General features: G+C 38.5%; 2 protein-coding genes across 2 annotated transcripts; one reads left to right on the forward strand and one right to left on the reverse strand.

Moving 5' to 3' along the window:
- Positions 1-732: 732 nt before the first annotated feature.
- LOC133805517 (uncharacterized) lies at positions 733-4,128 on the reverse strand. The gene is made up of 4 exons (XM_062243698.1): positions 4,109-4,128; positions 2,179-2,396; positions 1,488-1,871; positions 733-1,238 (listed from the first exon to the last, which is right to left on the reverse strand). The coding sequence occupies exons 1-4, from the start codon at positions 4,126-4,128 to the stop codon at positions 733-735; spliced, it is 1,128 nt and encodes a 375-aa protein (XP_062099682.1).
- Positions 4,129-15,934: 11,806 nt separating this feature from the next.
- LOC133805518 (uncharacterized) lies at positions 15,935-17,503 on the forward strand. Its single transcript, XM_062243700.1, has 2 exons — positions 15,935-16,432; positions 16,556-17,503. The coding sequence occupies exons 1-2, from the start codon at positions 15,935-15,937 to the stop codon at positions 17,501-17,503; spliced, it is 1,446 nt and encodes a 481-aa protein (XP_062099684.1).
- Positions 17,504-18,286: the final 783 nt, after the last annotated feature.

The following is an 18,286-nucleotide window of genomic DNA, read 5'->3' on the forward strand; positions in this document are numbered from 1 at the left end:
GAGAAAAAACTTGAGACCTTGCAGTAATAAGTATATTGATTTAAAATCTCCATGGCAAAATAATAGGACATCATCAGCAAAACATAAATGGTTTAAATTGAGCAATGCACATCTGTCATGATAGCGAAACCATGTTTTCTTCCCTACTTTCCTCAGTATACGGGTAAGATATTCCATGCCCAAGACAAATAACAGAGGTGACATGGGATCTCCTTGCCTAAGACCCCTTTTGGCTATAAAATATCAATTCATAGCACCATTCAGCATTATAGAGAATCTAGGAGTGCGTACACATATCATGATAAGCTGAATAAACTTATCCAGAAATCTAAGTGCTCTCAACATCTCCTCAAGAAAATCCCATTCTACTGTATCATAAGCCTTCCTCAGATCTTATTTTATCATACAACCAGGCCTTGAACTCTTCCTACCATAATGTCTTACTAGATCTTGATATACCATTATATTATGAGCAATGTATCTCCCATTTATAAAACCACCACGATTTTCGTCTATCAGCTCAGCTAAAATGCTCCTTAACCTTGAATAGATCAATTTAGTAGCTACTTTATATACTACATTACAGTAGGCAATAGGGCGAAAATCACCTACCCCAATTAGACATTTGCTCTTCGAAATCAGAGTCAAACTTGTTGTATTCAACTCCTTAAGGAGATTCCCAGAGTGAAGAAAATCCAGAACAGCTGAGCACACATCCTCTCCAACCAGCTCTCAATTATCATGAAAAAAACAACTCGCATATCCATCCGGTCCAGGGGCCTTAATACTTGGTATGCCAAATATGGTTCTTTTGACTTCATCATTTGTATAATCTGACAATAAAAACCTGGCCTTCTCTTCAGATAAAACAGTTCCACATTCTACAATATCGATTTGAACCCTTCTTCTATCTTCCAGCTTAGTTCCCAACAACTCCTGATAGTAATTTAGGAAAGCTGTTATTACTGCTCCAGGATTTTCCACCCAATTACCAGCCATATCTTGAATAGAATAAATTATATTCCTTATTCTTCTTGCTCGAATACTTGAGTGGAATATATGTGTATTTTCATCACCTTCTTTAATCCAAGCCAATTTTGATTTTTGATACAAAAAAGAGAGAAGGCTCTTATGAACTGCAATGTATTCCCTCCTTGCTGCTGTTTCTTGTTCTATCAATTGCTCATTCAATGGATCCTTATTCAGGCACTCTTGCTTTCTTTTCAAATCCTGATATACTATAGTATCAGCAACTTGTATGTTATTAAAACCCTACTTGTTAATGTCCCTGAGAACTACTTTGAGTCGCTTTAGCTTCTGCACCAGAATATACATAGCTGTTCCTCGACAGGGCAAGCCCAACCTTGCTTGAACTTTTGACTTGAACTCAGGTGCTTGTTGCCACATTCTAAAATATTTGAATGGTATTTTCCCCCCTCTGAACTCTGGATATACTGAAAGGATTGCTGGAGAGTGACCAAAGGTACCTTCAGGTAAAAACAGAACCTCCGCTAGCTCGTGTTGAGTGAGCCATTCTTGGTTTTCCATAACCCGATCAATCTTCGAATAAATTCTGCCTTCTTTGTCTTGCTTATTATTCCATGTGAAAAAACAACCCGAATATTTCACATCTTCAAGTTGACACTCTTCTATACAGTCTTTAAATGCTGAAGAACTACCTCTCTGCACTCGATTGCCTACCATTTCATATGCATTCAAAATATCATTGAAATCACCTAATACCACCCATGGTTGCTTATGACCTCTTGCCAAAAATTTCAAGTCTCTCCAAAAGATATCTCGTCCATTTTCATCATTGAAGGCATAAACAAAAGTAACTAAGAAACCTTCATGCCCATTATTCGATCTAACTGCCAAATGCATCAGTTGACTCGTTCAGAAACTGATATCAACCTGAAACATAGACAGATTCCAACTAATTATTATTCTGCCCCACTTATGCCAGGCATTATTATATGAAAAACACCACCATGAGAACATTCTAATATAAACTTCTCCTAACTTCTGGGTTTTCACCCTTGTTTCCAAGAGCCCAACCAATCCTATCTTCTTATTAGAAATTAATTGCTTAATCTCACATTGCTTTTTAGGATTGTTGAGGCCCCAGATATTCCAAGACATGATTCTATCCATTATGGAGAGGTGGATCTCCCCCACCTCCATTTTCAATTACATCCTCAACTTCACCACCTTGTTCCATCAAAACCTGAAAATTGTGTTCAATAACAGTAGCTGGCAATGGCTGAACCCGAATCTTCCCACCCCTCTGGACTTGTTGAAAACCATCCTCATCCAGTACACAAGCTGATGCCACCTTTGATTCCTTCTCTAAATTCTGCTTCACCACCCATGTTTTCTGCTGTACTGGTTTTTTCCTACAAGCCACCGTATCATTGTTAGGAAAATATGTATTTTGCCTCAATGGAAATAATAATAAATTACAACTCTATGAAATATATGACAAATAAATAATGATTGATTAAAAGGAGTTACAACTCTATAACTGAAAATTACAAATAAACAAAGAAAATGAAGAAGATGATGAAGAAGAAGAGAATAGTAAAATACAACTCTAAGCAAAAGGTTACAAATAAAGTAAAGTATTTGAAACAAAAGAAAAGAAAAGATTACAACTCTTGAACAAGAAATACAAGTAAATAGAGAAGAACAATATAAAGATGAAAATCAATAGAATGAAAGAAAGGAACAAGAAACAAAAGATAAACAACTCTCACTCACACTACCAAAGTGAAGAGTGTTGGGGATCACCAACTTGAACAAGGTTTGAAACCTTTGTCCAAAAGCTTATTTCCCCTAACTCAAGCACTAAGGAATCTCTCACAAATTATAGGAAATGCTTTATGGAATTATCAAGCCTCAAGGTGTTTCTAGCCAAGTGCTCTAATGGATAGAAATGTTGTGTCTTACAAGTTAGCTATAGACTCCTATTTATAGAGTTTAGAGACAGCCTTTGAATTTCAAATTCCACCAACCCCCATGGCTGTTACCAATGTTTAATTGGATTAATATGGAATTAAAATGAGATTTGGGAGTTATTTGGGTTTTTTGAGCCGTTCAACAAAGATTGAAAAAACTCAACAAAAAAAATGGTCATTTTTTAGCCTGTGGCCGTGGCCAGAGACATTAGTGGTCACGGCCACTAGCCTCTGTCCCACAGGCCGTAGCCACCAACATTCAGTGGCTGCGGCCACCAACATTCAGTGGCCGCGGCCACCGACCATTTTCAGCACTAAAAAATGTGCTGTTTTTCCAAATGGTTCCAAACCCTCCCAAATGATTTTGTAACTCCCAAAACACATTATTGGGGTTAAAATCATATCTCTAACAGCCATATCACATATGGCTTTATGAAATTCATCTCAATATTGTGTAACAACAAATTTACACAATAAAGGGTAATATTTGGAAGTTACAAATTTGTAACACCAAATATGTTACATTATTTGGATATATCTCTTATATCTAAATATTGTAACTCTCTATTATATGTTACAATATGTGACACTCTTTGTCACATTTATTTAATCTAAAACAATATATTATAAAATAATATAACAGGCTTCGCTAAGACAGGAGGTTAGGCGAAGTGCTCCTTCAGGGCTTGGAAAGCTTCCTCACATTACTCGATCCATTGGATCTTCTTGCTACCCCTCAGTAAGTTAAAGAAATGGACACACTTGTCCGTGGACTTTGATATGAACCTATTGAGGGCAGCTACTCTCCCGGTTAAGCTTTGCACTTCTTTGATTGTGGTAGGTGACTTCATGTCGATCCATGCTTTGATCTTCTCGGGGTTAGCCTCGATTCCACGTGAATTGACTATGTATCCGAGAAATTTACCAGAACTAACTCCAAACGAGCACTTGAGGGGGTTTAGCTTCATGCTATACTTTCTAAGTATTGCAAAGCATTCCTCCAAGTCTTGAACATGCCCTCCAACTTCTTTGGACTTGACCAACATGTCATCGACGTATACCTCCATATTTTTGCCGATCAAGTCTCGGAACATGCCATTCACTAAACGATGGTAGGTGGCTCCTGCGTTCTTCAAGCCAAATGGCATCACCTTATAACACTACAATCCATTGTCTGTCTGGAAGATGGTATGTTCCTCGTCGGGAGGGTGCATACTTATTTGATTATACCCAGAATATGAATCCATGAATGAGAGTATTTCATGTCCTGCCATTGCATCAACCAGTTGGTCTATTCTGGGTAGTGGGAAGCAGTCTTTGGGGTAGGCCTTGCTTAGATCTGTCAAGTCCACGCATGTTCTCCACTTCCCGTTTGGTTTTGGGACCAACACGGGGTTTGATACCCAATCAGGGTAGTAGGCCTCCCTTATAAAACTGATTTCCTTGAGTCGCTCAGCCTCCTCCTTTAGGGCTTGAGATCGGTCTTTGTCAAGCAGTCTTCTTTTTCATTGCACTGGTGGTTAGTTCTTATCTATATTGAGGACATGAATGATTATGGATGGAGAAATTCCAACCATGTCCTTATGTGACCAGGCAAAGACGTCCTGGTTTTTCTTCAAAAATTCAACCAATCGTGCTTTAATTTCCACCTTTAACTCATTCCCAACTTTGATTACTCTAGTCGGGTCCTCCTCATCTAGTATGACTTCATCAAGATCTTCGACTGGTCTTACCTCCATGACTTCATCCCCAAAGCAGGGATCGATGTCGTTTCCCTTGCTTTGGGATACTTGCTATAACAACAAATCTTCTTTAAAAGGAGCCCCCGACTCAAGTAGAGTGTTTCTTTCAACATCAACTTCCATGTTGACAACCTCGTCGGTTTCTTCATTTTCTTCGTAGCAGGTTACTATCATGTTATTTACGCATGGTCCTTTCTTTGCCTTGACCACTGATGTAACGCCCTAAACTCTAGGGACAGTTACCGTGCACATTGCAAACAGTGCTAAACTCGCTAATCGAGTCATTTGGCCATAAACGTGTAACTAAGTATGATTAGCGGTTTAGGGATTAAAATTCCGATTAAGATTTAACGTTTCACTAGAACATTTATTATATACATTGGGATCCCAAAAATATAATTTCAAGGTTTATTACAACAAAATATTTACAACCAGCCGATCTAAGCGGCAAAACAGGGTTTAACCCTAGTTCTTCTCCTTCAAAACTCAGCCGTGGCGGTCAAGCAGCTGCATATGTACACATCGTCACCTAAGCTCTCCAACTCAAGGATGGCCCAGCTTTCTTTTGCCTTTACCTGCACCACGTAGCACCCGTGAGCCGAAGCCCAGCAAGAAAACTCAATATGCTCATGAACAATCAAATCATATCTAGCATGCCTAGCAACATAGCTTTATTCAAGCATGCAAACAAGTTCAAATGATGCTGGGGAATCAAGGATAAGAAATCATGCCCTCCTGATTGGATGACTATCAAGTCAATCCTAATCAGATGAGTGTTTCAACACTTGAGGTTCTGGTAAACCATACTGAGTGACCAACAAGCAAGTCACTACAGGGCTCAGTACCCAAAGCCATGCAAATGATGATCAGAATGATCATACAAAGCTCATAGCTCTGAACAGATGAGTGAATACCACTTGGAGTTCTGGTAAACCATAATGAGTGACTGACAAGCAAGTCACTAATTTAAACAGATGACTGACTGCTGGGTCAGTCACTAGCTTGAACAGATGAGTGACTGCTGGCTAAGTCACTAGCTTAAACATTTGAGTGACTGCTGAGTAACTCACCAGCTTAAACAGTTGAGTGACTATTGGGTAAGTTACTAGCTTAAACAGATGAGTGACTGATGGGTAAGTTACTAGCTTAAACAGATGAGAGATTGATGGGTACGTCTCTAACTTAACAGATGAGTGACTAATGGGTAAGTCACACAAGCGCTTTGTAATGACCCAACTACTCTAGACTTTTGGACCATTAACGAAAACTATACATAAACACTAATCCTTAATAAAACTTTACAAGTGAAAAGACCATAACTTTATTAAGAAACTTGCAAAAATAAAAGTTAAACTTACATAAAATATCAAGTAGGATATGGGATCCCATTGTTTTAAAATCAAAACATGACATAATTAAAAAGAGATATACATAATAAAATGTGGAAAAATACATGTAAAAACCATAAGAAACAAACTACATCCTCGAATCGAAACGCTCGGCTCTTGAATCCATTCCGCCTCAATACACATTCTCCAAGCTTCCAAGAACCTTTCCCGCCACTAAGACTATTTTCCTACACATATAAACAAAAAGGAGTGAGCTTAATGCCCAGCAAGGAAAAAAATCTAACACATAGTCCATATACATAGATTTCATAAAAACATAAAAACATAACATAACACTTACATCACATACATACTATAATGGCTATTATTACTTGGGGTCCCATAGACTAAACAAGTCATATGCCCATTAGATTAGTGGGGTCTTGCTAGCTAAGCAAGTCATATGCCCATAATCTATTTGGGGCTTGTTAGTCATATGGGTCATATGCCCAAGTCTACAATCATACTTATCATAACATATTGCATAACATAAAATCATAAGATAACATATAAAAACATATAACATATAAAGTCTATCCTATTTTCCTTACCAAGATTACCGGGATATGAGGACAGAGTTGGGACTTTGGAACACTCCTAAAAACCATTTGTAACAGAGTGAGTACTTTGAAGAAAAGAAATGAAAGGAATGGGAGGACTATACCATTGAGAATCTACTTACCAAAAACTTATGTGCAAGTACTTAGATTTCCTAACCAAAATAAAGAATAAGGTTAGAAGGCTGAGTAGAAGACTATGAAAACTTAAATAAAATAATACCAATGAACTAGAGTGTGGAAATACCTTGAAGACTTGTAAGACCAATCTAAACCTTGAACCGAAATGCTATAAAATCTTACTTCCCAAGTGTTTGATAAGCTTATGATGATCAAGCTTATGATTCCTAACCCAAGTGTTTACACACTCACACTCACCTAGCAACTTGCAACCTCTGAACTTAGAGTAATAGATGAATAATGGCTGGGTACTAGGTCCTATTTATAGAGCTTAGGAATGAAAAGATCTCATTTAACTTGAATAAAAATAATGGCTTTTTAAGTGAAAATAATTTGAATTATCGTTCAGCAGAGGCTGAAGACTCGTTCAGAAAGGTGCTGGACTTATCAAGAGGTTGAAGGTTTGAATGGGAAACGATTTCGAAAACTTTCAAAATGTGCTGAGAGGGGCGATATATCGCCTGGGCCAGTATGCCCGAGGCAATCGTGCAACGTTTCGTGTTTTTCGTATCTTCGTGCTGCGATATATCACCCCTATAGCTGCGATATATGGGCATACGCTGATTATTTAAACACAAAATTACACATTTTTAGCTTAATTTGAATTGAGTAAACAGCCTTGACTAAGCCCTTTAACGTTTTCAAAGCTGCTGACTGACCTTAGAGTATTCAAATTTTAACCTTAATAAATTAAATCCTCAAAATACTTAATCATTAATAAACCCATACATAACATGTGCTATTATCCTATTGGTTCTTATCTAAACCTTATAGTATAATAAATATTATCCTCAATATCAGTCATATTAATCAAACCTTAGGTTAAAATTAATATTCCTAAACTATAGGTTAAACTTAGAAAATCTACAAGTACTACTATGAGTGTCCAAATAAATCCCGGTCTGAACCAAAAATCCACAGTCATAACAATAATACTACTATTACTATTATACTACTATCTAACTTAGCTAAGTAAAGTTCTTGGACTCTACACGCTTTTAGTTTTCATCGAACTTGAGGTCGGCCCGGCATTAACGCTCTTCTGAGTCATTTAATGCAGATGTCGATTAGATCTAATCTTTATTGGCTTGCGTTGAACACGCTAAGGCCGTCCTGCCTTATGAGTCAGCACTATGTGACCAGTGCCCAGTACCACTGCCGAACCTGACTAATGAGTCACAGCTTCACAATTGATACTGACACCTTTGCCAATTCTGATTAATTAGTCAGTGCCATGCACAAGTAAGCAATGCTACCAAACACATGTCATATGTCGAATATTCAAACATAGGGCATTCAGCATGCTTACTTAATAGTTGCTAGCACAATTATGATCATGCACAAACACAGAGACTCAAACTCTGATCAATCTCACAGTCAATATTCATGGCATGCCCTAATCACATGTTTCTCGTGCATCACATGCATCACACTTAATCATCTAGCATGCCTCAATAATAACCCTATGCAAATGAGCAAGATTTCTAAGCAATTTACATTTAAACATCCAACATGCATCAAGAATAACCATGCATGTTACATATGGGGCACAGTTTTCTTACCTTTGGTCCAAGCACAAGTTACCAACAAACAAGCCACAAGCACGATCCCGATTCCAAGCCTCTAGTGATAACCTATTCACAACCACAAATGGTGATCCAATGAGTTCAAGTTCTAAAACCAATCCCGAAACCAAGACCTAGCCTCCAAGACATCAAACCCCACTAATTCGGGTAGTAAGAATGATCCCGAGGCCTAAAACCAAGTTCCCAAGGTCAAAACACTCAAACGGGCTCAAAACCAACCAAGGGTTGCGGCCCTAGAACCTTGAGTCGCGGCCCCTAGCCTCATCAGGAGCAAGGGCCACGATGCCCCACGCACAGGGCCGCAGCGCCCAGGAAGGCCAACAAGCCCTCGCCAGCTTCTTCGAACTAGGGCTGCGGTGCCCAAGAACAGGGTCGCGGCCCAACTTCGGGCCAGCCATTTTTCTCCATTTTCAACCTTTTAAAACCTCCCAAAAACATACCTAAACACCCCCAAATCCAAAAATCAAAGTTCCCAAACATCCCCATGATCCAAAACCCATAAAACCCAAGCTTCAAATCTAACAAAAACTCATCAAAACACAAAATCCAATTCAAGCTTAAAAACTTTAAAAACTTAAAATTTAAAACTTGAATTACCTCCAATTGAGTTGTTTCCAACTAAATCCTTCGGCTAAAAAGCTTCTAATCTTCCCTAGGATCGCTATGCCTCAATCCTCGCTTGAATCCGAGTCATAGAACTCAAGTTACCTTCGAAAATGCGATCAGGAGACGAAAAGGAAACTTAGAGGGAGAGAGAACGTACAGAACGTTCTTTTATTCTTTTAAAAGGTTACTTCAAGCTTAAGTAGCCTCAACCAAATACTAGTGCTCGGGGTCCCAAAAACACACCCGGGGACAAAATAGTCAAAACCTCCAGAATTTCCCCCTGATCTTACTAACTCCCAATTTATCACCAAATATTTATTCCCATTACCCAATAACCCAATAATACTCTAAATACCCCTTGACTTACTCTGAGTCAAGAATAAATCATGTTGTGACTTTCCCACTAACTTACCTCTTAGGATCGTCTTGTGCTGAGTAACCCTAGCATAACCAAATAATAATAAAGCACCACACACACATCACATATATGCCAAATATGCCCGAAATGGCCAAAATATGAAAATCACCTAATTACTCAAAAATGAATTCATGTGCATATTTAATACACCTAAACATGCATATTATCATTTAATAACACAATAAATCAATTATGGCCCTCCCGGCCTCCTAATCAAAGTCCTAAACCTTATTAGGAAATTCGGGGCATTACAACTATCCCCTCCTTACAGAAATTTCGTCCTCAAAATTGATCTGAACTGCCGGAATATCAATTCCGCACAACTAATTCCAGTTTCCCAGGTCACTCCCTCGACCTCACTGTTTATGTAAAATTACCTTAACTCAAGGTACACTTTGTTCCTCAGAATCTTATTCTTTCTGTCTCATATCTAGACTGGCTATTCCTTACAGGATAACTTAGCCTCAAATCCCTAGATTCTCATAACCCAACTCATGAGTTTCTTTTAACCCATGCCCTCAGCATGTAAATACAAAATACACTGTCCACAATTGACAGTGCCAAAAGCAAGATCGAATCAAGTCAACCTAACCAGTCCTATCCAGGACTCAAACTATTATACTTCTCTAGGGCTCAACTTGCCCTTAACTCATCACCCATTTCCATGGTGATACTTGCAAGGAAGATATGATCTTCTACTTGGAACTCTATGTTCCTACTTTTCAATCCAGTAAAACTTTTCCATTTACTCTGAGAAGTGAGCATCGAAGCTCCAACTTCTAATAGTCTCAATGGTCCCTTGAACCATCTCATGATCCAGATATAACATCTCACCCATCTCATTCCAACGAATGGGTAACGAATACGCTCTACCATACCTTATTTCATAAGGTACCTTTTCAACACTGGATAACTCTCTTCCTCTCTCAAAGAGATATGAGTACTGATCAGCTGTGTTATTTGTCCTTGCTGACAAAAATAACCTCACTTAAAACATTGGTCCACAATGTCTCAATGCCAACTCATACTGGCCCACTAACCTGGGCAATCCCACCGCAAAACCCATCGCGATGCTATCTTATTTCCATTATCAAATACTCAAAGGCTACAATGGCCTCTCCAATTTCTGATACTCTGACTTGACCTATTAACAGGCTAAGAACTTTACCACATATACCATTACACCCTTCTCAATCTCAAGCCATCACTATGAAGCTTTCATATCCTGTCACATTCCCATGACGCCTGAACGAAGAAATTAAAATAGTAACATGAGATCCATCCAGAATCTCCCAATTAATCTCGGTGTCCATCGGATTCCAAATCTGACCCTAGACCATAATAAGCCCATACCTGATACTGCAAAACCCTTAACTAATCCAGCTAAGACTTCCCACTCAATCTTTCCTATCTGTGGTTCACTTAGTCATCTTCTTTTTTTTTATCCTTTCCAAAATAATAATCTCAAACATAAAACTGACCACCTGGCCCACCAAAAACTCTACTCTAGTTCTGGTCAGATCCTTTAATCAACATGTTGCATAAGTAATCTTTTTCTCTGTGGCGCTGAGGTGTCATAACCACCTACTAACTGATTCTAATCTGCAAGAAGACTCAGAACTCTTTCCCAAAGTACATGTAATATCCTGCCCGTCCAAGGAAACACCTACCCCTAAGGCGTTCCTTGACCTTGGCAAATTTTTTCCGAGAATACACCACGATACCATCGTCCAAGATGATCACAAATCCTATTCAAATAATCCTTTGAATGCTCTGTTCATCTAATTCAAAAACACTTGGCATTAGACAAATCCTCAAGACACACTTAGCACTCCCAGTGCTCTTATCCGTTCTCATCTGCCTTGACAGTGGTCGAATGGTTTATGTCTTTTTCTTCCTTTATGATATCATCATCTAGCTTCATGTATTTGTCGGCTCGGTCCAGGAACTCCTGCAAGGTGTTGATAGGGTTCCTGTGTATACTATCCCACAAGGGACTTTGATAAGCTATTCCTGCCAAGATGGCAACGAACTTCCCTTCATCTCCTACCATGGCCGCTCTGTTTGCCTCTATCATGAATCTTTGAATGTATTCTTTCAAGGATTCATCTTTTCCTTGCTTGATGTCAGCTAGTTGATTGGCATAAACCGGTTGAATCCGCCTGGCACTAAAGACCTTCCAGAATTCATTCCTGAACTTCTCCTAGGAAGTGATGGATCCAGGTTTGAATTTCCAATACCATCTTGAGCTGAGTCAGAGAGAGTGGTAGGGAATACCCTGCACCTATAATCATGCTCCACACCAAGTAACTCCATTTGATCCTCAAACTTCCCAATGTGTCGTACCGGGTCCTCCTTCCCAGTGTCTGTAGGAAGTTTCAGGGTCTTGTATTTCAGTGGTGGTTGGGCAGCTTGGACCTTGGCACTGAAAGGATTTCCACTTCTATGCGTCAGCTCGATATCTGAAGGTTTCTTTGTTAGACCCTGAACAACCATAACAAGTGCATCTATTTGAGCCTGTACTACTGGTGGGATCGTTGCTCCAGGTGGGGTAGAGGTCCCTGGTACCCCTTCCTGAGCGTTGGTCCTCTTGTTGATGACCTCCCTCAAATCCTGAGGTTGCATATCTTTCCCCAACCTATCGAACATAGTACTTGTGTTATTCATCGATTCTTTTCCCTTGCGAGACTGAGGGTGTAGGGGTGGTAGGTCCACCTAGCCTCTATCGGTGCGACCCTGACCCCGAGCCTCTCCCCCTACATGACTTTGAGACTTTGAGCAGCCATTTCCATTCCTATCACGCCTTTCAGATGTTTGACCCTCATCTCCTGTGTTGTTTCGTCGGTCCCCCTGAGAGTGGGCCTTCGGGTCGGTAATACTCCTACTCTGAGATGAAGTGTTATTCTTCTTAGTCATGGAGGAGGTAGTCTTGGACCGTGCCTCTTCTTCCTGTCTCTGGGAAAGTGGTTCTAAGAGTGTCCTTAGGGTCCTACTCCTCCCCTGGGATTCTTTATTACTATTGTCTCGCATTCCTGCTGCTTTGGCCTGAGCCTCCCTCACCGCCTGAGCAGCAACTTCAGCATTAGCTCGGGCTAACTGAGTAGCCGCCTCCAAGGCCACAATGGCCTCCTGGTGTTTCCGGTCAGCCCCATGCTCCCTCTGGATCATCCCTCAGACCTGCTCATCGATCTCCCGTTGTTGTCATTCCATAGTCGCCCTCTGAAGGGAAATTTCTGCAGCAAAGGCCTCATGCCTAGCCAAAAATTTCACCATCTCCTCCTAGTGAGCGTCAAGTGGATCTTCTGCATCAGGTTGATCTCCTACCTCCACCTGAGGTTCGTTAATGGAATCTATGGAATCCTGGGTGGGAGGATCCCTGGGAGCAGTCTTCTCTGTCTGACTGGGTTTTGGAGGCATCGTAAACTAATGAAAGTGTGTTTCTTGATTTTAATCTCTCAATGAAAGCACCAAAATGTTGACCTGTGAAATTGGCCAACGGTCGTATGTGCAGTATACGACACATTTTGAATGAAATAAATAAAATAAATGACAGAGTACGATATCTTAAATAAAAATACAGGAATTTTATAGTGATTCAGGCCTATTCTAATGAACAGTAATAATCTAATCCACTTAGCTTTTAGTATTGAATCACTCGACAATTACATTGTTGAACCAAAATATCCACTCGTTCTCACTTGCCCATAATTTCTCCCCAAATATTCTTTAGGTCTCCAAAATTCCAGAAAAAGTGATCTAGCCCAAAGTCCAAAAGTCCTAACCAGAGAGTCCCCAAAATGAAGCCCTAGGTCCTTTATTTATAGTACCCAGGGGCTGTTACATGATCAGTAATACTGGGATCATGGTTTGGTACACGATTATCATGTAATGGAGAGACGTGTCCACCTTCCCATGATCATGAGATCGTGGGTCTTCTCGTTGTTTCTTTAGATCGTGGTAGATAATGCACGATTGAAACTTCTGGGAAATGTTAAGCCTTTGTTGGTATATGAGACTTAGATGTTAGGCCCAACGACCAAAGCTTGGGTGCTGGACCTGTGACTTTCTGGGTGATAGGCCTGTTGATCTCAGTTTGAACAAGAGTGATTATTTCTCAATGAAGTGTACTTGGGAGTTTTAGGTCGATCACCCTATGAAAGATAGGGAGGGCCAACCACCCAAGTGGCTCTTGGGTCTACTTAGGCTGACCACCCTAGGGGTTGAGGTCAGGCCGACCACCCCTAGGGGTCCTTGTGCATGTTGGGGCCGGCCACCCCTGAGGTAGGGGGTCAGGCCGACCACTCCTAGAGCCTTGGGCCTGCTTAGGCCGACCATCCCTTGGGATTTTAGGCTAGGTCGACTTCCCTAGGTCTTGGACCTATCTTTTTTTCCCGTCGGTATTTTCTCAATACTTTATCGTGTTTCCCTAATTTGTGATGTCACATGTCACATTCTTATTCGCCACGTCATCCTCGTATTTTTTAGGGATAACACCCACCAACCCAAAGCTTCATGTATTATGACTAAAGATGTTTTGAGTTATATGAGATGTGATACAATGCCTTGATTGAATACCATCAAACATGAATCATGACACATGAACATTGGCATTTCAGCATCAGCATGTATGCATGGCATGTACAGTTATGTGATACACTATTATGTGATATAAGACCATGCATAAGAATATGAGAAAAGTTCTGAAATGCCTTGAAAAGTCTTATGTAAAGTTAATCATTTTAATGACACAAGGCTTAAGCAAAATGATAATAAGATTTTTAAAAAAGGTGCCATTGTTTCGATGAAGCAATTAAGTAAGTTCAGTAAAGAAGACGGAGGTCTATAAGACTTATAGTGGTTGCCTACTAGTGTGGGCTAGGTCAGAGTTGACCATTCAGATATGTGTGCCATGTTCCCGTCTTTCTCCTCCATTTATATGTGTAATAATTATGACAGCTATGGCAACGATGAAATGATTAATATGATGAGCCCAGCTGCGATGATGGCTAGCCGGAGGAGAATCCATGGGATTTTATATTATATGTGTAACAAGCCCTGTAGGCATTGGATAAATCGAACAGTGTGCACATAAGATAATGGGCCCATAACAATGTGAAAGTAAAAAGAGAAAAAGCACAAAAGTAAAGTTTGAAAGTGCTTGATCGATAAATGAAATGCATAAGTATTATAAGTTAGCATATAAGTATATGTGCACTTCAAACTCTCGACATTCATGTGTGTGTGTATGAATGAGATTTACTTACTTAGCGTTAGCTCATTATGTTATTTTCCAATTTTCTTTTCAAGTGTGGCTTTAGATGTTGAGCAACTTGTGGAGCACGGACTCAGTATCAATGCAATAATGGTTTAGGGTTTTTCATATCGCTACATTTAAACTTAAAGTATTCATACGTGTAATAATTTCTATTAATAAGTTTATATAAAAGTTTTAAATTTTTATGTATTTCTTAGTATCATTTTATTTAATTCATTTGGTTAAGTTCTTAACATACTAGTAAACCTTGGAATTACGAGTACGTGGCAGATGTACCCTATCTTAGGGACGTCACAGGAAGGTTGAGAACTTGCATATCTTAATGAAGTAGGTTCTGCGATATATATAATTTCTTGTTGGGGGAGATATAAGGAAGAAAAATTGTTTGTTGTTTGAATTGATTGAATTATTTGAATTGATATTGACAGATGGTTAGGTTACAAATATAGGGGAAGTGATGTCCGTTTTAAATCATAAAAAATAGTATGAATGATTTAGATTATGAAAGATTAACATTTCACTTTCATTTATATTCAAATAGAGCTCAAGTAGTCATATATTGAATAAAATAAACATACAAAACAAAACTAAGTATAAAAAAATCTACAGGAAATCGGACAGCATATCCTCTAATTTTCTAGCCTAGGCATCTGTCACAATCAACACCAACTAAAGGGAATGAACGACTCAAACATAGTTATTTGGGTTTGGAATGTTAAGTTTCTAAAGCTTGTATTCCAAATCATTAACTTATCTCTTGCAATGTTTTATTTATGAAAATTTTGACTAAATACATATAAAACACTCATTTCTATACTCACAAAATTAATTAAAAATACTTGTATTACTTTTGAGTACCATATATTCCATGTTATAATATTTCACTCATTAATTTCAATCATATTCTAAATTGGATATGCTATACTAACAGAGGAAACTCTGTCAATTTTTTTTAGATTATTTAATTGAACATACTTTTGAAAATAGTTTTTTTTCTACATTTTTAGACAAAATAATGGCAATCGATATAGATTGGATGTCAGCGGATAGATTATCAGTAAAATATAAGGATGAAGTTTAGCATTTCTTGGAGTTTTGCGCAAGAAATGCTAAAGATCCTAATAACATTTGTTGCCCTTGTATTAAGTGTGGTAATGTTCAAAGAATGAAAATTACTGAGATAAAGGGTCACTTATTTAAGTATGGAATAGATAAAAATTATAAGATGTGGTTTCTGCATGGAGAAAAAATCACATTTAGTAGAGAATCTCCATCTAAGAAGAATAATTGTGATTATGTGAATGATGATGAGAGAGATGACACTGTAGAAATGATAGGTGACGCACAATTTGAATCAAATTTTGATCCAGTGAAATTTCAAACTATGTTAGAGGATGTTGAGAAACCCATTTACCCTGGTTGTAATAAGTTCACTAAACTGTCAACACTTCTTAGGTTGTATAATATAAAAGCTAAACATGGGTTGAGTGACAAGAGCTTTACAGATATACTTTCCTTTCTAGGAGAGTTATTACCCGAAAATAATGAAATGCCATTGTCGTTTTATGAGGCAAAGAAGACATTACGTTTCTTAGGCATGCAATACGAAAAAATTAATGCTTGTCCTAATGATTGCATCTTGTATCGAAAAAGATTGGTTGATGAAAATGCATGTCTGACTTGTGGTGAGTTAAGATGGCAGAAGAAAAAGAATTATGATGAGGTTAGGGTAGGAGTTCCTACAAAAGTTTTATGGTACTTATCGCCTATGCCTTGTTTGATTCGACTTTATCGAAATGTTGATCATGCTAAAAACTTAACATGGCATGCCAATGATAGAATATAGGATGGTAAACTTAGACATCCAGCTGACTTGCCTGCTTGGAAGAGAATCGATTGGAAATGGCCTGAGTTTGGTAACGAACCTAGAAATATTCGTTTAGGCCTTTCTGCTGATGGAATTAATCTACATACTTCCCTAAGTAGTAAATATAGTTGTTGTCCTGTTATGCTTTCCATTTACAATCTACCACCATGGTTGTGTATGAAGAGGAAGTTTACTATGTTGACATTGTTGATATCAGGTCCTAAACAACCCAGAAATGATATTGATGTATATCTAGCTCCTCTTATTGATGGTTTAAGCACTCTATGGTATGAATGTGTTGATGCTTATAATGCATATAGGAAGGAAGAGTTCAAACTTAGAGTTGTGTTGTTATGGACCATTAATGATTTTTCTGCCTTACGCAATCTATCCGGGCTTAGTGTGAAAGGGTACAAGGCATGTCCTATCTGTGAGGAGAACACATGTTCTCAATATTTGAAGCACTCTAGAAAGATTTGTTACATGGGACATAGAAATTTCTTACCCCGTGATCATGTCTTCCAAAGATGGGAAAAACCATTCAATGGTTCACAAGAGTTTGCACTGGTTCCACAACCATTATTTGGAAGACAATTGGTCGAAAACTTGAATAAAGTCCAATTCAAACTAGGAAAGCACAAACAAAGCATGAAAAGAAAGAGAGGACATGAAAATGGTGAGGAGGTTCAAATTGATCCTAAGGTTTGTTGGAAGAAGAAGTATATATTCTTTGAGCTTGAATACTGGGAGCATTTGGTCCTACGTCATAACTTGGATTTCATGCATATTGAGAAAAATGTGTTTGATAGCCTTATTAGTACATTATTGAATATTCCTGGATGGAGTAAGGATGGAATCAAAGCTCAACTAGATTTAAAAGATATGGGTGTTTGTACAAATTTAGCACCAAAGGTTGGCGAGAAATGAACATATTTACCACCGTGTTATACCTTGAATAAAGAAGAGAAACAAGGAATTTGTCATTGTTTGGCCAATGTGAAAGTTCCAGAAGATTATTCCTCCAATATTTTGACATTAGTAGATATGAAAAACTTGAATTTAGTTGGGTTGAAATCTCACGATCACATACACTTTTACAACATATTCTACCAATTGCTATTCATTCTGTCTTACCCAAAAAGGTTCGGAATGCCATCACATGATTTTGCTTGTTCTTTAAATCTCTTTGTTGTAAAGTGGTAGATGTTTCTAAGTTGGACAAACTTGAATAAAAAATCATATACACTTTGTGCTTGTTGGAGCAATCATTTCCACCTTCTTTTTTTGATAGTATGGTTCACCTAACAGTTCATTTGGTGAGAGAAGTGAGATTGCGTGGACCAGTGTATTTAAGATGGATGTACCCTTTTGAAAGGTTTATGAAGATTTTAAAAGGTTATGTTAGAAATAGAAGTAGGTCTGAGGGTTGCATTATTGAATCGTATATCGTTGAAGAAGCAATGGAGTTTTTTTTCAGATTACTTGTCAGATGTTTCAAGTATTGGGGCATGTCTATCTCAAATTGAGATTGAAATTAGTAAAGGTGGAAGAGGTGGTGTTGTTTTAGAAATAAATCAAGTTGATCGAGATGAAGCTCATCGCTTAGTCTTACAAAATAATGTAGAGTCTCAGGATGTTTACTTAGTTAGATAGCTAGTACTAGTTGTAGTATTTTAAATTTCGTGGATTTTGGTTCAAGCCGGGACTTAG

Source organism: Humulus lupulus, chromosome X, assembly GCF_963169125.1.
Source record: "Humulus lupulus chromosome X, drHumLupu1.1, whole genome shotgun sequence".
NCBI lineage: Eukaryota > Viridiplantae > Streptophyta > Magnoliopsida > Rosales > Cannabaceae > Humulus > Humulus lupulus.

Coding starts and splice junctions, on each gene's coding strand:
- LOC133805517 (XM_062243698.1), bottom strand. CDS start 4,128: ATGGATTGTAGTGTTATAAG. Junction 2,397..4,108: donor ATGGATTGTAGTGTTATAAG/GTGATGCCATTT, acceptor GGTGGCTTGTAG/GAAAAAACCAGTACAGCAGA. Junction 1,239..1,487: donor GGTTCTGTTTTTACCTGAAG/GTACCTTTGGTC, acceptor CTGATACTATAG/TATATCAGGATTTGAAAAGA.
- LOC133805518 (XM_062243700.1), top strand. CDS start 15,935: ATGTGGTTTCTGCATGGAGAAAAAATCACATTTAGTAGAGAATCTCCA. Junction 16,433..16,555: donor AGAAAAAGAATTATGATGAG/GTTAGGGTAGGA, acceptor GATAGAATATAG/GATGGTAAACTTAGACATCC.